General features: G+C 45.7%; 1 protein-coding gene across 1 annotated transcript; it reads right to left on the bottom strand.

Moving 5' to 3' along the window:
- Positions 1 to 89: 89 nt before the first annotated feature.
- Positions 90 to 24,551, bottom strand: CAPN2 (calpain 2). Its single transcript, XM_064709467.1, has 21 exons — positions 24,315 to 24,551; positions 23,448 to 23,517; positions 16,819 to 16,937; positions 16,286 to 16,419; positions 15,247 to 15,415; positions 13,295 to 13,378; positions 12,064 to 12,149; positions 11,347 to 11,421; positions 10,581 to 10,741; positions 10,083 to 10,252; positions 9,493 to 9,504; positions 7,821 to 8,032; positions 6,981 to 7,017; positions 6,289 to 6,354; positions 4,893 to 4,950; positions 3,876 to 3,940; positions 2,684 to 2,752; positions 2,276 to 2,354; positions 1,912 to 2,028; positions 1,450 to 1,508; positions 90 to 818 (listed from the first exon to the last, which is right to left on the bottom strand). The coding sequence occupies exons 1-21, from the start codon at positions 24,549 to 24,551 to the stop codon at positions 795 to 797; spliced, it is 2,103 nt and encodes a 700-aa protein (XP_064565537.1). The 3' UTR covers positions 90 to 794.

Below are 24,551 nucleotides of genomic sequence, written 5' to 3'. Positions count from 1 at the left end.
GCAACTTCTGTTCCTCAAAGCAAAAGGCTCTGCATGGGCACTGTGATGATCTATCTCTTAAGAAAAAAAAAAAACAAAACAAAAAGTGCTTCTTTTCAGCAGAAATAAGTCTGGCAAATTTTATTTCTACTTTTTTTTTTTTTAGTATTTAAATACTTTATTGTATTGCAAAGGAAGATAAATAAGATACAGGAATTCAAGATTCCACCTGAAAGCATGGGCTTTCTCTTGGAAAAATCTTGTTGGCAACAGCCTCCTGCTCCAGGCACATCAATGCTCACTTTGGTCAAAGATGTACTTGCTACTCAAATTCTCTAAAGAATATTTAACTAGGATAGTGCTGGAGCTTGGAACCCCTATCTCTGAGTACAGGTGTTTAGATATGCGTTACTATCTCTTTACTAATTTCAGATATGCAGGATGTTGTTCAAAAAGCATTTTTTAAAACCAGATTGTTGAGCTATAATGAGCTTTTCTTCCTGAAGTCCTATAAAATGCCTTAAATACAAAGATATTAGCAAAGCAGTGTTTCCAAAGCTTGCACTGAGGATTGATACTAAATGAAAGCCTTTGTCCAGAGGCTGTATGGTAGTAGGCACAGACTGTCAGACCCATAAAAATGAGGTTGCAGGTTCTTCTGTGGAAGTAGAATGCTTTTCTTCTTGCAATTGCATGCAGAATCTGCTTGCTTTGTGTAAGTTAAGGCACATTCATGTTTGCATATTACTTGTATGTAGCTTGATTATCTTCACCTGACCATGCTCTTGTTGAGGTCTCACACTGCTGCCTGTGGCTCAAATGACAGTGAAGCACAGCCACTGTAACAATAAGAGAGAGAGGAAAACAAGGTTAAATTTAGTAAAAAGACCTGTAGCAAGCATGCATAGTTGCATTTCTAGCATACAGTCAGCCTGTTGTTACAGAAGTAATTTTAGAATCTTTCCTGAGTGATTTAAATTTATATTTCACTAAAATCAGAGTTTTGGGATTCTCCAGTTCAGAAATAAGTTATGCTCAGGTAATAAGCAAGTCAGACACACATAGCAGGCTACTTTTCTCCAAACTTAGTCCTTTCTACAGGGCACACATGAAAGGCAGAAAGAAGCAGATGTGAGCAAGACTGTCAGTCTTGCCTACACAAGTGCACCTATATTTTGGTTTGTGGACAGAAAAAGCAGGGAAGAAGCCAAAATTACTGCCAGCAGAGGTTTCAAGGGCTTCTGGTGCAAGTAACTGTGTCTGTTAGAGAATATGTTGTGATGTAGGTACATTTTTAAAAGGTAACCTCTCTATGGCTGCTTATGTAGGTAAATCCAGCACAAATGTGAGTACTTAAAACCAGCCATCCTCAGTCAGAATGGAGCAGGACAGACTGTACATTCCCCCCACACCATTTCCCCGTCCCCCCCAAAAAATGAAAACAAATGTTTTAGAGCTAAATGAACTTACATTAACAAGGTTCAATTCTATTGTCCCACTTTTCTCAGTATCCAGTTTTCTAAACATTTCTGTGGTTGGAGAGAGATGACAGACAACAGTAAATACAGGAATTTGAAAGTCTTCCCTTTCTTTGCACTTCAGGATCAATGAGAATTTAGTCTCAGAATCTAAAACTTGACAATGGCCTACACCCCAAATCAGACAAAGTCATTGTGCAGGAGCAAGACTGAACATTTTTAATTGCTGTCTAGTATTTTTTAATTTTTTAATCAATATAAGAGTTGTTTACAGGGAAGACCGTCTATGGTTCAGCAGCCTGGCCTAAAAGATTTGATTCCTGGATCTAAGAGAAGCCAGATTAACATCTCAGGTTTGAATTTGTCTGAGCACCTTATCCTGGGCTTCATGGACAGTTTTCCTGCTGGAACCCCAAGGCAACAGAGCCTGCCTGGTTTCTGAGGGTGCACTCACTGAACAAGGTTTCGAGCCGAATCAAACAGCGCACGAAGTTGTCAAAGTCAATGACGAGATCCTCATCAGCAAAACGAGCCACGATGACCTGATGTAACTGGCAGTTCAGTTTGAACCCTGGAAATACAATGCCAAGGATTTCAAAGACTCTTAAAGACTATTAAAGACTATTTCCAAAGAATAAACACAGGTACAAAATGAAATTCTCAATCCTGCCTGGTGGCAGGAGGGGAAGGCTCCAGAGTGCCCAAAATTCAGTAATTTAAGATGGGACTGTATGGCTCTGAGCATCTCTCAACCCTGCTTGAAACTGATGGAATTCTATAAGAGAAGAGAAGAAGAAGAGACAGATCAATATAAATACCTGCTGTTTCCAGTGCCCTCCTCATCTCATACGAGTTCATGGTACCCGATCGATCCACATCAATTTCTCTGTAAATTTTCTGCAAAGCACAAAACCCAAAGGAAAACCTTTATAATAATGCAGAGCGTGGTTTGGCCTCTGGCAGAAGCGAAACATTTTGAAATGCAGCCTTGAAGCACTTTGCAACATTGATCTGAAAGACTTGGTACTTACATCCATTTCTTCTAAAAGTGACTTTAAAAAGTAAGTTTTTTTAACGCAGTAGCCAGAGCAGATAAAGACAAAATCTGGGGGAATACAGACACACAGTCCCTGCTCTGGGAAAGGTGACTGTGCACATTGTATGGCACAAATCAGTCTACAGTCACTTCTAGGTGTGATTGTTCTCCCAGAGGGGTTGTGCTTTACCTGGTATTTCTGAATCTTTGTCCAGAGGGTGTGGAACTCCTTCAGTCCCAGTTTGCCACTCCCATCATTCTTCTCAGAGTTAAGGAAGTTGGTTCAGAGGGAAAAAAAAGGGGTTTCCTCTCCCTCTGCTGGGTTTACCTGCATGGGCAGTTATGGCTTAAAAAAAAATTGCAAACAGAAGAGGGATTCAAGTCCTCTCTGAAGGACTCATCCTCTCTCCAGGACTCAACCTGCTGAATACACAATTGTTGTCCAAGCTATCCTTCTAAATCATTAAGATCATTAATTTAAGTCATGATCAGCTCACAAGCTCTTTCTGCACCCCTGCTGCAGATCTCTGTCTTTCCACTACAAGTATGAACGAGGCAGGATGATTCCATTTTGTTCTGCACAGTGGGTTCAACACCTGCAGTTACTGGAGCACAAGTCCTGGGGCTGGGTTATAAACAGGAAAAGCCACAGCCAAGCCTGCTATTTGGAGACCTTCAGCTCCTGAGCAAACAGCTAACAAAAGAACCTGGGCATGGCACTGCTCCCAACACCTGCCATGGAGTGCCTATGGACTGCTGTATTTTACACCAAATTATAGAAAAGTATCCCCTTGTGTTGGTAATTTTCCCTTTTTCCAACTCTGCAATTCAACTCCCACTGCACAGAGAAGCTGAACACAACTATTCTTAGACCTGATCCTTCATCCTACGCTTTTGCCTGGATGTTTGGATAAAAGCTCCTAAAATCCTGCATATTCTCTGCTTCCTGTGTGGCATGTCAAAACAAAGCACTATATTTGTGTCCCTTATTTTCCATTTGCTAAGTCCCTGTGGCTTTGTGATGCTCTTACCGACTCCAGCCAGATAACAGAGAGGTGAAACAACCCAGGCCATCCTCACCATGCTGAGAGCCCTTTCTCAGCACAGACATCACCTTGTCCCCAGATAAACCAGAACACCCAACAACTGGGAAGGCTTCCAAGCAGACTTTGTTTGATAATGGATTTTCCCACTGCCTGGGATAACATACCTCTGAACAACAATGACAAGGGAGTGGCTTTCCCAGGGGAATCAGGGTAAAGCCAGCTTCTCCACCTCAGGAGCCATTAGTACTCCAGGATGGACCCACCAGGGAGCAGGGGCAGCCAGCCTGCTTCAGCACAGTCAGGGGAATGTCATCTAGGAAGAGCTTTAAAGGATACATCTAACAGGTCAACCATTATTTTGCATGTCTCAATACTAAAGCCATCAGATTTAATATCTTGGCCTGTAAAGAAAGAGCAAAAGACAGGATTATCACTGCATGCTGTACCACAGCACTTTCCTAAATAGCTCATGAAAAAAACAGCTTTAATTTGCTTCCAATGGTGCCATCCTTTGAGCTGGGATGTGTCCCCAAGCAAACAGCCTGAGTAGTCTGGTCTGTAAGTGTGCTGCAGGAGCAAGAGACAGAGACAAAAGCTTTCCTGCTCCTCCTGTCTGCCTGCAAAGTGGACTTCTGTGGGCAACGTGGACCTGCAGCTTAGGAGGGTCAGCAGGAGGTGGCTTCATGAAAGGCTGAAGATGAAGCCAAGCTTGGTAGCCAGCAACAGCCCATTGCTGGTTACTGGCTGCTGCACACAGACAATACAGCACAGCCCTGACCACCTGCTAAGATTTCACTCTGGAAATTAAAGAGACACTTATTTCTCCAAGCACTTGTATCTTGAGCACTGTTTAGCAGGAAGGAAAATAATGCAGAGCCAAGCTAGGAATCTTCACAGAAACAGAAGCCCAGAGTTTCAAAGTTTCTCCTCCTCCTTAGGGACACCCCAGACCATTGGCTGAGATACTGCTTGAATCACTTCTGGGTGGTTCAGTATTAAAACAGCAGCAATATCTCTTGATTATTATCATGGATTATTCAAATCCATCCCTCTTCCTGGCAGCCAATTCCCAGTGGCAGATGCTGGGATAAAAGACACCCATCTGTACCCTGCCAAAGCCCACAGCTTGTGAGACACCTCCTGGGCTGGCACAGCCCCAGTGTTTCTGTGTTTCTGCAGCCCCTGAAGCAGCAGAGAGAGCACGTGGCCGTGGCCATATGGAGAACCAGGCAGCAGGTCTGGGGCAGAGCCCAGCTCTGACCCTGCCCAGGTCAGCAGTGCCCTCTGTGCCCCCACGGCCACTGTGGAAACCTGCTGCTGGCATCTGAAGGTGCTGGTGGAGGAAGGACTCACGTTTAGCCAGGATTTTATTCAAGATGCTGCGCAGTTCGAAGGCAGAGATCTCTGCATCCTGTGGAAAAGAGGAAAACAAATTTCTCACCCTGAGCTCCTTCAGGTAAGCTGGCCAATTTCTAACACCCCTTGGAGTTCAGCTTCCTTGAATGGAATCAAGTGGGAAGCTCTCCCCACCTCCCATTCCCAGGAGCACCACCAGTTCCCAGAGATTTATGGCATTCACATTCTCTGAAAAATCCCTTTGCCCAGGATTTTTCTCCTGGGAAGCTGAGAAGCCTCAGAGAAAAAGGAAAACAGTTCTTATCTCATTTGCTTCTCTTGTGTTTTGCTCCTTTGGAATGTGTTTGGAGATTGTTTCCCCACAGGTGATTGTTTCATTGGATTCTGGTGTGAGTTGTTTTGACTTATTGGCCAATTGGGGCCAAGCTGTGTTGGGACTCTGGAGAGAGTCACGAGTTTTCATTATTATCTTTTTAGCCTTCTGTAACTATCCTTTCTGTATTCTTTAGTATAGTATAGTATAGTATTCTTTAATATAGTACAGTATTCTTTAATATAGTATAGTATTATAAAACAATAAATTAGTCTTCTGAGAGCATGAAGTCAAATTCATCATTTCTCCCTGCCATGGGGATCCCTGCAAATCCAATAGAGATTAGCACACCCAGCAGCAAGGTGTGCCCAAGGCAAGAGCAGCCTGGGGAGAAGCCCAGCCCAGCCATATGCCCAAGGACAGAATTTGGGCTCTGCAGATAAAAGCTAAGCCCACAGTTCAAAAGGAGCAGAGATTGTTCCCCAGGAGTGCTCAGAAATCCTCTGTGGGAGAAGGTGGGTGACTGCACAGGTTCTGGGTTGCACAATTGTGCTCACACTTGAGAGCTGACTCTGCACAAGAACTAAACTCTGTCCTGGGGGAGGCATCTCTTACCCGCTTATTGTATTTGCAGGGTCCCCCATTGCAGGAAGGAATGATGAGTCTAACTCCATGTTCTCAGAAGGCTAATTTATTATTTTATGATACTATATTGTATTAAAGAATACTATGCTATATTAGACTAAAGGATACAGAAAGGATACTTACAGAATGCTAAAAAGATAATAATGAAAACTCGTCACTCTCTCCAGAGCCCTGACACAGCTTGGCCCGGATTTGCCTAAGAGTCAAAACAACCCCCACCAGAAATCCAATGAAACAATCGCCTGTGGGGAAACCATCTCCAAACACATTCCAAAGGAGCAAAACACAGGAGAAACAAATGAGACAATAATTATTTTCCTTTTCTCTGAGGCTTTTCAGCTTCCCAGGAGAAAAATCCTGGGCGAAGGGATTTTTCATAAAATGTGACACCCACTCACCAGGATGCCAGTAAGATATTACCAGAAAAACACTCACATTTCCTGCTAGCTGCCCAAAAAGCTTTTTAAAGCTGGGTTCAATGTCATCTTCACTGATCTCAGTCTAAAAAACAGAAACAGAGAATGTCAAAAGGGGGAAAGTTTCTGCCTGAAACTCACTTAATGCATTTCCTTGCCCTTAGTGAAAAATTCAGCTGGCAAGTTTGAAGGTACAAAGTAGTTTTTACTATGATTTTATTCAGTTTTATTTTCAGGGGCACCTCAAAATACTGGCAATTGTAAATGCTGGAAAAAACACCCACTACACATGGGGTAGCTGCATTAGTAGGCAAAGCATCCCCAGCTCCAACAAGACTAAACATATGGTGAGTCACTAGTTTCTGCTGCAAACAGCATTACATGCAGAAAGGGCCCTGCTGCTGAAAGCTGCACTCCTGGAGTCCTGGAGAACAAAGAGAATTTCCTGTGCCTCCAGTTAACTCTTGAGATGTACCTCTGCCTGGGAAGTCCAAGTTCTAGATAAAGGACAACCCTTGTTTCCATTATATTCCTGAGGATACTTCCATTTGCTTGACATCCAGATATGGATATTGAAAGATATTTTCCCATTTTTCCATAGTGGGACAACATTTCTTGATAATGCCTATAGAAAACATCACCCTGCACAGGCACTGCAACTCCTCCATTACAACAAAATTATCTCAATTGAAAACATTTCATTTGATGTACCTCATCAAAATTGCCTTCAATTTCATCATCTATCACCCTAGAAGGAGGAAGAAATCAATATTAAAATCAAAACAAGTCATGTTTATGATGTTTTTCGTTCAAGCTTCAGTTAAAGAGAGATTCTTTAAAATATGGAAATAACAATGAGCATTCAAAAAAATTACTGGATTAATTAGCTATGGACACAGCATAGCACAGAGAAAGTTGTATTTTGCCAGCTGTGGCAACAATAGTTTGAAAAGACACTACAAGTTGTAGTGCCACAGACAGGATTTTGGGGCTCACACAACTCTTTGGGTCTTTTTTTGCCTCCTTAGCACAGGACCAGGTTCTTGGGGACAAATCAAACTTTATCTAGTCATTTCTTCTTTAAAACAGCAAAAAAGTGAGAGCCCTAAAGTAATTCTGATGTGTCTCATGCTGAGAGAGCAGCAGACCTACAGATGGTACCCAAGAACTCCTAAGGGCCCATCAAAAGCTGAATAATGAATTATTCAATCCAGCAAACACCCTGGGTTTCCCACTGCTGCAGGAATATGCAGCAAAATATTACAGGACAGAGGAAGTTTTCTGCTTGCTTTGAATCAGGGTAACTCAATCCAAAAGAGCCCACAGCCCTTCCTCAGGCTTTAGCCCGGCTGCTCTTCAAGATGTGACATGTCTAAGCCTTTTAATTTTAATTAAATAGGAATTGGGATAACAATAGCAATAAAAATAAAATTAAAAAAAATAAAAAATAAAATTAATAAAATATAATAATATTAAATAATAAAAAATAAGTAAATAAATTATCTCCCCCATGTACCCACTGCTGTAATATGGTCACCACAAGCTACCCACGTGGAGTTTGCATTTTTTTCAGAGAAGACCCTGAGGCAGAAGTCTCCGTTCTTGTCGGGCTCAAAGGTGGAGGGCACGATGATGTATTCCCCTGCAGGCAGCTTGAAGCGGTTCAGCACCTCCCGGAGGTTGATGAAGGTATTGGATTTTTCCCGGGCTTTGTTGGTCAGGAAGAAGTTTTTGCTCAGATGAATATTTGTCTGGCCAGAAAACTTAGGAAAAGCAAAGAAAGGGTGAAAAAAAACCAAACCCAAGTCTGCATGTGTTCACGTTTACAAATTTAAAATAGCTTAGGCGTGTCTGGTGAAAAGGAAATATAAAAGATGTCAGCTTGACAGAACTGAGAAAGAAGAGAAAGGGAGTGGGACTCCTGAGATGTGGCTGCAAATGTATTTTGCAGATCATTGCAATAAATCATTCAGGTCATGCTTTTGTTTTGCAGATGATGATGGGTGGCTGAAGACATTGGGCACGTTCTTCCACCAATCATTTTTCTTTAAATTGAGATGGCACATGAGCCATGTCCCTCTGGTCCCCAGAGCTGGTGCCACCTGCAGCTCAGCTCTGCCTCCCAGGTCCAAAAATAATAAAAAAAAAAAAAAAAAACAGAATAATGAAATAAAATGATATTTGGACTGAAACATCTAGTGAAAGGTGTCCCTGCCCATGGCAGGGGGTTGGAATTGGGTGATCTTTAAGGTCCTTTCCAATCCAAACCATTCTGTGATTCTGTGATCTTCAAGAATGAACTAGTTTTGCAGAGTCTTACAGGTGAGCTGCTTCAGCTCTAGAAACCAGCTTCAGGAATGTGCATCTTTCAGAAACCTCCTCCTTCCTGTCCTCCCAGATTTTTAAGAATGAAGAAAAAATTTGAAAAACCTGTTAGACCTGCTGCATAGTGGGAGATAAAACTTCACCTTCTGGGGTAAAGAAGAGTGAGAATCAGTTTTCTTATGGAACTATTTGGGCAACTAGGGTGAGTGACAGAGTACTGCTAAGGCATTTAAAAAGTACATAAAAAATTTAATTAACCAGCAGCACCATTTCTTTTCCTGATGAAACCATACTTTACATAAAAGCCACTGGTTTGGGCACAGCCTCAGGAGGCACAGGATGCCCCAGCTGCTTCACACAGACCCTCACAGGGACAGCAAAACCCAGTGTGGGGTTACCCAGGGGTTCTGCTGAGCTTCAGTCCTTCCTCTGAGGAGCAACAGCTCAGAGGCATTGCTGCATTGCCACCCTCTGTGACCCCCAGGGTGCGCTGTTGGCTGCCTGCAGGTAGAAATGGAGAGAAACCAAAAGAGGTGCTGCTTAGGGAAATGAATATCAACACCTCCTTGGAATATTATTCACGAGTCAAACATGAAATCTGTGCCAACCTGGAAAAAGCAGCTGTGCTCTGGGGGAGCAAGTGTGGGGCTGGGCTGAGAGGAGAGCCACAGAAGAGTTGCTCTGGGGAGTTTTTGCAGCACTGAACGCTCTTATCCCAATACAGGACACTCTAAAAATGCAACGTGGGCTCAAGGCCCCTTCCAGAATCAGTGGCCTCCAGCTGTAGACTCTGTGCAATCATGCTGTCCTGCAGGGAAGTGGGGTCCTCTGAACCTCTTCTTCCCACCAGCCACTGAGCCCCAGCTCTGCACCTTGACCACCAACCCATGGCACATACCTCTGGGGGCACCTGCAGGGAGAAAAGGACAGAGTTATTTGCTGCTTGAATGGTGAATGGCATCTCCATCTCCTTATCACCATTATTTCGCAAGGACACCCACATTCTTGGGGGAAAAAAAGGAAAAAGAAAAGAAAAAACGACTTGGCTTGAGAGGAAGGTAGGTGTTGAGCCCACACCACCAAAGGCCAAGTGCTGGCTCAGCTCCCAGCTCCATCCCTGAGGCAGGTGAGGCTCACCTGGGGCAGCCTGGGCACAGCCACAGCCAGGCTGGTTGTGGCTTCCTGCTGAATCTCCTCCCTGCAGCCCACCAGGATTGTTATTGAGGCTCAATTTCTCTACTATTCCTCCCCATCTCCTCTTTCTCACTCCTGCTCTCTGACCTTTCCATCAGCAGGAAAGGAGGCAGGGGCCAAGCAAGCACAACACAGCTTTTTGTTTCTTTACAGCCTCCTTGCTGCAGCTGCTGTCCAACTCAGCCCAGCTGAGTTCTGATGGAAAGCCCAGCCTGAGAACTGCATTATCCCATTTATGGGATAGACTAAATTAGATTTCCCCTTTTCCTCCCCAGTCCTGTCAGCCTTCCTTGCCTCGTAAATGGCAAAGCCAATGGTGTGCATGTCCTCGCCCATCTTCCTCTGCTTGCGACGGTGCTTCTGGATCAGCCCAATGAGGAAAGTGCAGCCCCCCTCAGGATCATCAGGGTCCTCATCTTCTTCCTCCAGCTTGATCAAATACTGAGGATTCGTCCAGAATGTGTCTGGGAAGTGGATTTAAGCAAACTACTCAGAGGCTTCTTTGATAGCAACTGTGATTATATTTAAACATGTCAGAGGTGACAGTTGTGGCTCTGACTGCCAAAATCAGCTGTGAGAAGAGAAAATCAATGCACTGCCCTGCCCACCCCCACCCCAGCCTTCACAACCACAACAGACCCTCATCAAGGAGCCACATTTCCCACACTTTCTGGAGGTTAGTCTTAGATATCAGGTTAGTCTTAGATATCCCACAAGCCATCCCAAACCATCTCCTGGAAGCTCCCAGAGAAAGTACAGGCACACAAGTAAAAGTTTTCCAGATTTTCTTACTTGGGTAGTTTCTGCAGCCCCCTGCAGTGGCTCCTCTCCTCCAGTTGCCATCCAGCTTCTGCAGGCTCCACTTTTTGTACCTGTCACTTGCCAGGGTGTCTGGGGTCAGGTTGCAGATCTCCAGGCGGGAGTAATGCCTCAGGAAGTCATTGAACGCCATCCTGTGGGAGAAATGCCACTGGCAACCTCTCCTCAGCAGGGTTTTGCATCCCACCGCCTTGTCCATCCTCCCTCCCTGCCACTGGGATTCAGCACCAGGGCTTGGGGTGAATTTGCACATTCCTCTTGGAGAGCAAACTGGGAGAGCTTGGTATGCATGAATAAAAACAGAGCAGCTGACGTTCCCTGTCACCATCATATTTTCTGGAAAATCTCTTTGCCTAGGATTTTTCTCCTGGGAAGCTGGAAGCCTCAGAGAAAAATGAAAACAATAATTATCTAATTTGCTTCTCCTGTGTTGTGCTCACGTGCAATGTGTTTGGGGATTGTTTACCCACAGGTGATTGTTTCATTGGATTCTGGTGTGAGTGGTTTTCACTCTTTGGCCAATCAGTGCCAAGCTGTGTTGTGACTCTGGAAAGAGTCACGAGTTTTCATTATTATCTTTTTAGCCTTCTGTAAGTATCTTTTCTGTATTCTTTACTATAGTATTCTTTAATATATTCTAGTATCATAAAACAATAAATTTGCCTTCTAAGAACATGGAGTCAGATGCCACAGGGCATCCCACAAATACAATTCCCTTCTGCTGGAATGTGACACTCACCAAAATTCCCCATCCTCGTGCCTCCTGGTCAGTCGCTCCCGCACCTCAGGGTCAACACCACTCCAGTTTGGGCAGCTGGAAGAGAACCCCACATCAACCACAGCCCATGGGAAAGGTGAAACTCTCATGTGGCTGTTCTGGCACAAGATCTAACTATTAGCAGTTCTAGAATTCTCAAATCGCTGCAGAATTAAAAATAGATGCACCTGGCGCATAAAATACCTCACTTCTTAAATATCCAAGGTAAAGGATGAGAAACAGAGTGTTATTTTTAGAAAAATGCAATGTCTGGACTAAGACAGAAAAAGGAAGAGTCAGAATAAAATCTGCCTAGCCACAGAAGTGAGTAAACTCCAGCTTTCATGGCTAATAGCAGAAATGGACTTTTAAAGTCCTTTTAGAAAGTGAATTTTCAGAAGCTCACCACTGAATCCGGTTAAATAAGCAGAAACTACAGGGAGCTTTCTAGGATACACCAACCAAATCTCTGCATCTTACACAAAGGTTGGAATTTGCATGAAAGGCACCACACACTGTGATGGCTACCAGGGAGATGACAGCGCGGGGATGCTTCTCTCTGACAAAATTCCATGTGAACACCACATCCAGACAGGACTTACAGAGGATTTTCAGGCAGGGAACAGACAGAAAAGCACAGAAACACAACTGCAGTCCTGCAGTAAAGGGCTACTGGCAACAAGGAAGCCATTGACTCACTTGTCATTCCACTTCCCAGTCCACTCCACTTCTCCCCAGGGATTTCGGATTCTGATCAGCTTCTGCACGGTTCCTCGGAAATTCACCTGGTGGGATCAGAAGTGAATGGAGAGGCACCAGGGACTCAACACCACACTCCTTCCCTCATCCTCTCCAGTAAATTTTAAAATGACAGAGCAAGTATTTTGGTGCTGGGCATGACAACATGCACACATTTGATCCAAAAGACGTAAGTCCAACTGGTTCTGAGTGAGCTTCACACAGCAAGGCTTGTCCAGAGATGTTTTACAGCATGTACAAACCAAAGCCCATGAAAACCAAAATGTCTGATTTGTGCTGCTTAAAAAATCACCTTTGATAGGCTTACAAGCAAAGGGAATGTAAAACTGCTATACAAAAGCCAAAACCAGGTACAGAGATCTTTCTCAAAGTCATCACTAAGGCATAAATTGTCTCTTCACATTCAAATGCCTTTTTACCCCCCTGCTTATATGTTAGAGGAGCCAGGATACTCAGACTGCCACAACCACTCTGATCACACCAATGCCCCACAGAGCAGCAGCCTCAGCTCCTCCTCTTGTCATCTGCAGGTCTCTGCAGTCCAGGGATGACACCCCAGATTAAAGATCCTTACAGAGTCTGCACAGATCTCCAAAGGAGCAGCCTGGATAAATCATGCCCACTTGTGAATTAAGGTGAACAAACTCTCTCTTCCCTGTGAGAAGAAAACCAAATGCACACCCACAAACCAGCACAGCATGTCAGCAGCTCCCTACACCTCACCCTGAGCTTTCAAAGAGCACTTCAGAAACAATTACCAGTGAACTAAGCAAAACCCACTGCACTCATGGAAGGATGCCATGATCTGCTTCCTTTGTCTTGCCTTCACCAGTCACCCACTCTTGGGCAGGTCCCTTGTGCTTGGACACCAAGCCCAGCTGAAAGGTGCTGTTCAGCAGCCACTTCAGGGACAATAATACATGGCCCACCACCCTGAGCAGTGGGAATTAGCCATCCTCATGGAATAAGAGGGGATTGTTTTTTGGTCAAACACCCAAGAAGGCAAATCTGTGTTTATCCAAAACATGCCAACTAATCAAGCATTCCTTCAGAAAGAAGGGACTCAAAACCCAATACAGCAAAATGGGTGACAGGAATTTGCAGTGTTGAAGAAGATGGGGTTGTGGCTGCCCCACACAGACCCTGCTGCACCTTGCGGTGGCACACCTACCTGCTCTGCCCCGGTGACCGAGTACGCATGTCCCTTCACCAGCTTCTGGGAGGTGACTGCTTCTGTTTCTGCAGCACTGGTGATCTGCAGGGCAAAGCACATCAGTGACTGCAGCTTCCCATGGGCAGGGGATCCAGCAGAACAGAGCTTCCCCCTCCAACAGAGCTGTCAGCTCACTGGGAGGCTGCAGGAGTGGCTTGGCTGCTGCACAAAAGCCACAAGTGTGACAGAGCAGGGAGAGGGGACAGCAGCAGTGGGGTGGTGCTGGGACCCCAGGGAGTTTGCCATGTTTGTGGCATGGGGTGCACACCAGAAACCTGGCGCTGCAGCAAAGTTCCCTCCTGGCTCCAGAACACAGTGTGGTGCAGTCAGTCTTGTGCACCTCCAAAGGGGATGCACACCATAAACTTCATATTCTCAAGGTACCAGGGGAAAAACAGGGAGTGACTGGCGTGAGGCTCCACTGGGATCACACCCAGCTCCAGCAAATTTCAGGGTCAAGGCACCCCCTGCAGCTCCAAAGCAGGGTGGGAGGCTCCTCTCCCTTTCCCCAGCCCTGGAATCTGCCCTGCAGGGCAGCAAGGGTAGAGGCTGAACTTTGGATGCCATTCCTACCTGAGGGCACATCCCTCTCAATTTTTCAGAGCACTGCTTGGGCAGTCTGGCCTTTAAACACTGCAGAGAAAAGACACTTCTTGCCAGACAGTGAAATGTGTGGCTGTCATTGTCTTTCCACCATTTCAGAAGTGTGTGGCCTCTAAACAAGCATATTTGAAGCTTAAACAAACAGAGAGGATTGGATGGAGCAGGCAGGATTCCTGCTGTCAATTACTGCCCAACAGCACACTCTCCATTTAATGCTTTATCTCTGTGTCTCTATTTCTCTTACAGAAGAGAAAGACAGATTTTATAAGTTTTTTATTTTTTTCAAAGGATAAACTCAGCAACAGTTAATTTACACTGCAGAAAGTGGCAGCACTTATCAACACCATAATATATTTACTCTCCCCCCCACCCATCCAAGGGATTTGTATAAGTCTGGGGCAAAACTCCAGATGTCAGATTCTTATCTAAATGCAAATGAGTAAAACAGGCCTTGAAAATACCATGAAGTCAAATTGACATTAACCAAGTACTTTTCCTGCTGTGAAGCTTCCCTCTCCTGGAATTCTGATTTAACTTGAAAAATGGGAGGAAACATTTACATTTATATTATGAATGGAGTTTTTGTAAACAATTTACCTCCCCTTTAGACATAACTAAGATGCAATCTCATTTGGGAGGAAGGTGATTACCACAGTAACAATACCTAGACTCATTTCAGTAAGGCTAAAAGCAATGCTGAGTCCTTGACGGCAGGGCCAAAACTCCTCTTTTCTTTCCCATGTGGGTCCAGCTTCTGACAATGTGTCTTCCCATAAAACCTTTCAGAGGTCTGGCAGCAGTCTGAGCTTCTCTGCTCCAAGAACAGAGCCCAGATTTTTTGGGAACATTTCAGGTACAAGTTGTACAACAAAAAGGCTGCAGCAAGGGTGGACATTGTCACCTCTGAGCAGGAATCATTAGCAGCAGCTCTCTCAGCCTGTGCCATCCTGCTGCCAGGCTTTCTTAGGAACACAGATGCCCATCAGCACCCCTGACAAGTTCCCTGTGTGATTCATTACCCTCAACCTACCACACAGCAGAAGGACTCATGGAAGAAGCACAAGGGAGGGAATGATTTTTTTTACATGAACTAATGAAAAAAATTAGTTAATGAATGTTCAAAAATGAAGTTTAGTTTCAGCCTAACCCCCAGGGAGGGCACATGTCTGAGTCACATCTGTGAGCCAAATTCAGGCACAAGGCAGAGGGGGCTGGCATGATGCTGTGTGCAGCTCCTGCAGGTGCAGCACAGCTCCACCCCAGCCTGTGTGCACAGCAAGAACCCAAAAATAAACCTGAAAACTCACATCAATGGAGCAGCCAAGGAGAGAGCCTTTCTGGAGTGCCTTCTGGATGATCTTGAAGAGGTTGGGGGGTGGCTTCTGCAGCTCATACCACTCTGCAATGCCACCGGTGAAGTCCTCAAAGCCTTCGGTGGTGGTGCCACCAGAGAGGGACTCATAGGAGCCATTCAGCCTGCACAAAATGGGGGAGACACAACCATCAGGCTCCCTGGTCTCTTATTCTCACACACACACACCCATCAGGCTCCCTGCTCTCCCTTTCCTTCAGGGGAGGCACTCAATGTGTCAGCTGTCACAGCACTGCTCCTTTCAGGAGCATTACAGCAGCTACAAACATGCCCCTCCCTTCAGCTTTGCTTCTTAGACCTCTGTACTTGAAAAACCCAGCACAAAATATTAAACAATCATGCATACACCTTGCAGGTTCAGTCATATCAATGACAGGAATCATGAACGCTATCTGAAGAAAAAAGAATATATATAAAAAAAATCAAGACAAAACAATTGGCCTCTCTAGTTCCACAGTCTTTAAATCCCTTTAATAGTTATGGGTCTGAACTTCAGCAGATGTAAATTTTTAAAATCAATTCAAAATAGTAGAGTTAGAGGACAGAATACCTCTCTGGCCATCCCAAAAATGGAGATTCAGGTATGAGCACTGAACACAGCCCTGGGCACATGGACTGATGTGCTCTGCACTGAAGCACTGGCAGCTGCCAGCCCCTCAGAGATGCATAGAGCACACAAAATGGAGCTTCCCAGGCCCTGGTGACAGCAGGCTGCTCCAGAACAGCCTCACCACGAGATGCAAGAGCTGCTTTTCTTGGCTAGCAACAAACCCAATGCTTTTGGCTCCTTGTCTTAGGCATCTGTCAACAGGGCCGTACCAAGGAGCCATTGTGGGATACCCCAGAAGAGAGCCATTTCCTGGGACACCCCAGAAGCTGCAAAGGCTAACAAGCACACTGACACTGAATGCACAGTCACCATGCAGCTGGGATGCTGTGGGAGATGTGAGGGGGGAAGCCTGGCCCTGACTCACTTGGCATAGGCCTTCTCCAGCAGCGCACTCCAGAACTCGGCACCCTCGGCCGAGTGCACGAAGAGCAGCTCCCCGTTCTTGGTGGGCAGCCTGTCGTCCACCACCACGTCCACCCACTCCCCATACTGCCAGAACTGAGGGAAGAGAGCACAAACATCCATCACCACCCCATGCTGGTGCATGATCACCGTCCCATCACCAGAATATTTGTCTTTGAGCATCGATTTCCCTGGGGAAAAGCAATCCCTGAATAAACAATCCCCATATCCCAGCCAGCTTCACCCACCCTGTTCAGGGATGCACATACTCACATACCCTTCCTCAGGGAGGAAGGACCACAAGGGCAGCCCCTGCTCCCAGATCTTTGATTAATGGCCTTGTTCCTTCCACCACCCTTTTTAGACGTCTCCTTTTTTTCTGTCTGGCTCTTTGACATCCCACAAAGCCATGCCAGGAAACACACATGGATACATAGCCAGCCACATTGGCTCCTGCTCAATAGCACTGAGAGGAAAAGGCTGTTTTCCACATACCTGGAAGTGGAAAATTCCTGCATATTTATCCTGGAAGCTCTGGTCCTTAGGAACAACACGGGCCAGAATTTCTTCATTCAGGGTGAGAGAAGCAATGGCTGCCAAGAGCCAACAGTCTCCTGTAAAAAGAAAACGAAAATAAAAAAAAAAAAAAACAGACAGCATTCATTTTTCAAACTTTAGCTTTTGCACTGCATCAGGATTGTGCATTATATGTGCATTATATATATAATCAATAATTCCCTCAGCTGGGATAGGATGATCCCTCCCCTCACTTTATCTCTGAGATCAAATATCCTCCAGATCCAGACAAGTGTTTCCTCAAGACCAAAGTCATAAAAAAAAGGTCAAAGCAGGCTTTTTCTGACCTACCACCACAGTGATCACTCATTCTGACACTGTTTGAAAGAAAACTTAATATTTAATGGGGTGCCTATATGATAGGAAGCAGCACAGAGAAAAGGCGCACTGGTACTAAGGGGTGCAATTTCTCCTCAGAGATGTTTTCTCAGGCACGGGCTGCATTCTTTTCCCTTCTCCAAGGGAAAAGTTTAATAAGTTTAATAAACATGTTCCTTGCCCTCCAGAGCCTTGTCCTGCGGGCAAGCTCCCTTCAAGGTCTCTTGCCAGCCTCCCTGCAAACAGGAGCTCCTTTCACCTCACACATCTCTGGAGGCTCTTGCTCCAGGCCCCTCTGTTTAGTTCCATGTCTGGTGTCCAGCAGAGTCACCAGAGAGCCAGGAAGGGCCTGAAGGCAGGCTCTGTTCCCAGCCCCACACACCTCCTCATCCTGCTGGGATGGGGCCAGCACCCACCAGCCCTGCACACCACAGGCTGCCTGGACAGTGTTTTTCCACACCACGCAGAGGGAGGAAGGGACCTCAGTTCTATAAACATGACACCTCTGCTTTCTGGAATTCTTTTCAGAGCCCAGTTTTACTTTCCCAGAGCAGTCACCTCTCTGCTCAGCCATGGGCCTCCTGCAGCCCATTGGTCAGGTGGTCAGAGATTTACAGAACCAGATGATATCGATGCAGGGCACCCCCAACGTGGTGAATAATGTGCTCTGACTCCATGATTTCAGAAGGCTGAACAAATGCTTTATTGAGCTATATTATATTACATTATATTACATTATATTATATTATATTATATTATATTATATTATATTATATTATATTATATTATATTATATTATATTATATTATATTATATTATATTATATTATATTATATTATATTATATTATATTATATTATATTATATTATATTATTATAGAGAACCCATGGTTGTCTGGAGACAGTCATGACACAACTTTGACCCAATTGGTCAATCAAGCCAAACAACCATCACTAGTGGCCAATTAACAAATCACTTTTGGTAAACAATCTCCACAACACATTCCACATGTGCCAAACAACAGGAGCAACAAGTAGAGATAAGAATTGTTTTCTCTGCTCCCTCTTGTGCTGCCTTCCCCAGGAAAATCCCTGGGAGAGAGAATTATGTCTCTCTCTGTTCAGAGAATGTGAATGCCACAAGATGATGCCCTGACTGCCACAGCCTGACACAAAACTCCTTGTTACCATCCCCAGATCTCTGTTCCCTTGCTGTGTGAACAGAGTATTGCACATGAGATTCCACAGGAGAGTCCTGCAGGGTTGCAGCTTCAATGTGTGAACCTGCCACAGCTGTCAGCAAGCATCAGTCCCTACACAGCCACCTCTCTGCCATGGGAAAAGGCTCAAAAGCTTATGGGTGAGAAGCTGGGATCCAAATGGGACAAAGTCTCAGGTGAATGAACTCTAAAGCATCTCTGGAGGTTCAAATCCATCACTCAAGCCCAAATCCATCACTGCTCAGGCAACACCAGCAGGAGAATGGACAACCTTCAGCTCCGTCCAGGCTTGGCACAGCTGACCCCCAGCAGCAGCTCTGAGAAATACATCTGTCCCACACTTCTTTTCACACCTCAGGAAAGGCAGAAAAGGTGAAATTGCAAAATAATAATAATAATAATAATGAATAATCTGAAAACTTAGGGTGCTTATACTGCTTCACAACCTAGAGGGGAATAAAGTGAACATAAAACTTCCCTTCAGCCCCACCTTTGGCTGCTTGTACTGGAATTGAAAAATCAGCCTGTCAGAGGAGTTTTCAAACAGGAAAGTCACCCTGCAATTCTCCTGTGACAGACCATGAGGCAGTGATGAATTTCCCCTCCCTGCTCTGTCACAGCACATCCAGCTGCCCTGCAAAGTGGGGACTCCTCTCACAGCCCCCTTCAAGGAGCTGAGACCTCCCTGGGAGCTGCATCCAGGGGCAGCACTACCCACGGCAAAGGTGTGTGCTGGGAAAGACAGGGCCAGGAGGAAAGAGTCTGGCTCAGAGGGCAGCTGTCACACCATTCTTCCCAAGAAATTTTAGTATTTCTATTCCATACCCAGGGCAAGCAGGGAGAGCAAATGAACAACTCAAATGGCCACAGCAGCTCAGGAGGGCTGGCTCAAGAAGCTGATCAGGCCTCCAGATGGTGAACACACACTCCAGAGCTGTAACACATCCTTGAGTCATGCTTCCCCTGGAGGTAAGGAGCGAGGAAATTCCAGGGGAAACACCCTCCAGAGCACCTCCACGCCCACAAGCAGAATTTATAAAGATTTTCCTTGGCTTTCTAGCTGTCTCATCAAGGCAGACTGAAATTACAGCCTGGTGTAGAAATCTCTGTTGAACTTTATACTGGTTTCTAGCAAGAATTTGCAATCAAACACAAATCTTAACTCTGACAACTCTGGGCAAGGTCCTGAGGTTTAAAGGCAGCTGCAGAACATGTGGAAGACATCCTTTGGTTTCCACACTTAAAAGTGCCCAGCAGCCAGGATTTCATCTCTGCCTTGTGAACAGCCATCACTAAATGCACACCTCATAATTCCAGCTCTGGATGAGAACAGATCTTGTGATTCTACCTGGAGTTTTAGCACTAAGCAAGCCTGAGCAGGGTCTTTACCAAATAGCCTGAACTTCCAGAACTGGGCCTTCTGCAAGGTTTTCCTTTGATAGGGAAGGATTTTCCTTTGATAGGGAAGGAAAGTCCAAGGAGAGGCTGACAGAAAGGTTGCTTAGACCCTGAAAGGAGTGTTAGCAAGGCTACATTCATCATAAATGATTTTTGTAAATGAACAGTAGGCAGGACAAGGTTATCAGAAAAGGGAATATTCTCAGGCTGTGAGTTTATCTATAACACATATGAACAAGAAGTGCTATTTTTTGTCCTTTCATCCTTACTTTTTCCTGCTTTCAGTGTTTTACTTGTAATTTCCATATACCCATCAGCATTTACCTAATCTCCACCTCTAAGAAGAACATTAGGGGGGGAAAAAAAGTAATTGCAAGGCAAGCATAAATAGCCCTAAGGGCTTAAAATTAACCATTCTGGAAAAAAAAAAAAGGCAAACAAAACACACCCATCAAATGCCTGAAGGGCTGTAAGCAAAAGGCAGCTCCTCTGGTCACTGCACAGCTCATGTAAGAGTATGGAGTAAAAGGAAAAATGTTCCTTCTGCCAGTCACAGATTCATCATTATTTTAAAGCAGTCTTAGATTAACAGCTACAGAATGTATTTATATTAATTAATTAATATTAATTGTGGTATTAAATAATTAAAATATTTAATTTTATTTTCATTTAATTGTAATAGTTAATAAAAGAATTATTAATACTTTAATTATTAATTAAATTAATACCACAGCACTCCAGAACGTTTTCTGGTTACAAACACGAGGCTGTGGCAACCCACTGGCAGTGGAGTGGCTGTCAGCATGAGAAAACCAAGGGTCTGATTTTGGAAATTCAACCTCTTCAATTTGTTATTTTTTCACACCTTTGTTACGTGAGGAGGAGACACCTGCATGCAAACAGCAGCTGGGAGATCCTGGCTGTTTACACCCCAGTGTTGTGATACCATGGTGACACCCACTCCAAAAAAAGGTGGCTAAGGGTGAACCAGGCTTCTCTGGCTTTGGAGCCTCCCCTCAGCTGTAATGAGTCACCACATCCCTGTGCTGCCATTTGGAGCCAAAAACCATCTCTGACTTTGCAGGTCTGACACTGCAAAACCAACTCCAAATCCTCTCCTTCAAAAATTTCTCCTAAGGAAAAGAACCCCAAAACAACAACAAAACCCAACAGCAACACACCAAAACAAAAAAAAACCTCACAAGGCCAGAATAAAGGATAATCCAAATCCCAAGGGGCAGCAGAACTTTGGTGTCTGGAGAACCTTTTCTGCACTGATGATCAGCTATGCCTTACATGGATCACAGCTTCTTATAGTCCAGGTCCAAAGCAATTAAACAGATTTATGCACCTGGCCAAAGACTCCTGAGCTGAAAGAAACCCTGCTCATTAGCTGAGCTGTTTGTGACACATTCCCTGCCAAGAAGCTGCCATGCAGATGTGCTCTGGTGCCCCTCTGTCCTTGCAGCACTCCCAGAAGTTATGGAGGGCTCAGCAACAGCACTGAAACTCCCCATGGGCACAGGTCTATTGCTTTTTGATCAAGCCTTTTGGGGGATAAATGAGACTACAAAAGCTTCCCATAGAAAATAAGCAGGATAATAAAAAGTACAGGCTTCCAAAAGCACCTGGCATCTTGCAGTGCAATCTTCTCTAGAACACCCTGGAATGTGATGGGACATGAACATTCAAAGTAAATACAAAGCTCAAGTAAATGTAAGCTTAAGCAAATTTCTCAATACAAATGCTGGTGTCAGATAAGGCAGTGGAAAAAAAAAAGAAAAAAAAAAAGAAAATAAAGCATTTGTACAGTGCATCTGCCAGACCCATTGTGTGACAGAGCTGAGATTCCATCCAGGCTCTTAGGAACTCAGTGACTACACAGACATAAGATCAAAAGCATCTAACTTTTAATCAGCAATTGTCACACAAGACCAAAATCCTGCCCAGATTCATGAGAAGAAAGGCAGGAGAGTCATTGCAGTACTTAGTGACAATGAAGGAGGTACAAACAAGAGCAGTGACAAGCTCTGATTCAGATTCAGTCAAGAGTACAAAAATACCAGTTGTGAGTCACTTCATATCCTCTGGTGATACCATAAACCCCATGAGAACATCTGACTGCTCCAAAGAGCACTAGGGCAGCAAATGCTTTCATCAATTTAAAAACAGAGCTTGGTATTAGCAACAGCAATTTCACAACTTGAAAATGAAGCTTCAGATCTTTCATTCCCATGCCCTGTGGTGCCACAGCATCTGCAGAGAAAAGCTGGAAAAGCAGAAGGCAGAAAGCAACTAAGTGACTCCAGAAAGCAACATCTCTACAGAAATGCCAGATGTTGAAATGGCATTAACTAAACTTTAACTTCAATTTGAAGAACTTCTTCCCAGAAAGCTTCATAATAAAAAGAGATAACAGATGTCTGGCACGTGTGTTTAAGCACTGGGACATGCTTCATGCCAAAGCAGTCATAGTGGGAGACATGGTATAAGGTGGAGAGAGCACAGGAAGGAAGGAAGCTGGTGACACGGCAACACCTCAAGGCACAACAGAGCCAAACACACACCAACAATGATACTGGGCCATGTTCATAATCTAAATATTTTTACTGTCATGGATTTTTATACAAATTGCATCTGGTTGTCAAAGTACTAACATAAAATGAATGAAACCATAAGCACAAAATATAAGCTGCTCTGCCTGTTCCATTTTTGGATATGAACCCGCAAATAGCAGCAGTGGGACTAGAAACTAAGAAGTGGCTGTGTGGTGAATATTTGAAAGCAAACAAAGAGAATTTGGTTCATTTGCCAAGTGCAGCAGCACAGCACAGCTCATATTAGTCATGTTTCCTACAGGAGAGCTTTCCCTCAACCACATATCTGTCTAACCCAAACTCCTCTCACTACAGCTATGGAGTAGGAGCCTACTGCTGCTTTCACTTCACTTTAGTTCTTCTCCTCATACCTCTGCAGACATCCTCCAGCTAAAACCCCTCCTGTCAGACAAGGCAGGAGAGAGGATTCCACACTGGGACAGCTGTGCCCTCACAGCCAGGCCAAGCCATTTGCTCCCCACTGTCCCCTGGCACTTCCCTGGAGAGCCCCACCAAGGGGCTGCCATTGCACAAACTCAGCAGAAGCCTTGGCAAAAGCAGAGGGCTCCCAGGCTGGCCCATGCCTCCTGAAACAGCCCAGTTTTGTCTTCCTCAAGAGCTGGGAATCCCCCATACAACTTCTTTTCCCCAGGTTTCAGGAGATTCCTCCTGTCCAGCACAACTCTCTCCCACTGGGGAAAGGGAAGCCCTGCTATGCACACAGCTGGCTGTTTAAGGCAGAAATGAGCCAGGCTGCTCTCAGGCACTTGGATATGGATGAGAACATGAAAGGAGCTGGCCATGATCAGAAAAGCCATGATCAGGAAACCAGCGTGTGCCACCCCTGCTTGGTGCACACAGAGAGGCTGTGCTCAGTAACCCCACACATGCAAAGGCCAAGGAAAGGTGAGAAAGGTCTGATTTGAAATGAATGGAGGCGGGAGGATGCAAAAGGAGATATTTGGTGCCCTGGGGCAGCACCTGCACAGAAAACTCAGCTTTGCTCCCCACCTTACCTAAGGCCCCTTGGCAGATGTCCGTGCGAGTGGCTCCTCCCGCTATGAACTGGGGGTTGGCACACAGCTCCTGGCAACAAAAGAAGCCCGGCATTAACACCTGGCTGCAGGTATTACACCAGGCCACAGGCATTACACCTGGCTGCAGGCATTACACCTGGCTGCAGGGATTACACCTGGCTGCAGGTGAGGCAGGGAACGAGGCCACACTTGCAGAAATTAACCAAACCATTGACCACAGCAGTGAGCACCACAGAGATGGAGCAGCACAGGAATGGGTGCGGGCTCCAGACACAGCAAGCGCAGTGAGAACCACACTGGTGACCAAAGCTCGGGTGCAGCCAGCTCACTACACAGGACGTGTGCTGCATTTTCACATATACAGTGCACACACTGCTCTGCCATTACCTCCCCAGCACTGACCACACCGAGGTCTTTCAGAAATGCCTGGGGGCACCCCGGAGTCCACCTGACCCCATGGCTGGAAGGGAATAAACCGCACGGTGGTCAACTCTGGCTCTGCTGAAGGAAAGAGTTATCGGAAGGGACAGCCCCAAGCGCTACCCAAAGCGATCTGTCCACAAAGGGAGTTCTGCATGGAGAGCAAAACGACTTTTGTGACTCGTTTATTTTCCAGCAGAGCAAGGCACGCTGCCAGCCTGTCCCCGGAGCAAGGGGGACCCTGCGGTGCCCGGAGCATCCGCAGCCGCACGGAACGAGCGCACAGCGGGGAGAGCTCACACCGCGCCCCGACCGCCGCCCCCGCACGGCTCAACCCGCCCAAATCTAGGGGCTGGGGAAAGCAGGAAGCCGGGGGATGCTGTGGAACGATGCTCCCGAGCATCCCCCCATTGCCCGCCGCCCTACCGTGGGTCTGCGCCAGACGACGCCCTGCGTCTTGTGCGAGCGGGGCCCCAGCTCGCGGTAGCCGAGGGCGCTGGGGCCGGCGGGGAAGGAGGGGTCCTGGAAGAGGCGCCCCTCCTGCAGGCACTGCTGCCGCAGGGCCCCGAAGCGCTGCCCCAGGTAGGGCACAGCCCGGTCGTGCTGCCCCGCGCCCAGCGCCACCGCCCGCTCCTTGGCCAGCGCCTCCGCCATCCCCGCCAT

The sequence above is a fragment of the Zonotrichia leucophrys genome, chromosome 3 (assembly GCF_028769735.1).
Source record: "Zonotrichia leucophrys gambelii isolate GWCS_2022_RI chromosome 3, RI_Zleu_2.0, whole genome shotgun sequence".
NCBI lineage: Eukaryota > Metazoa > Chordata > Aves > Passeriformes > Passerellidae > Zonotrichia > Zonotrichia leucophrys.
The sequence above is the reverse complement of the archived record's forward strand: the minus strand, read 5'-3'. Positions and strand labels throughout refer to the sequence as shown.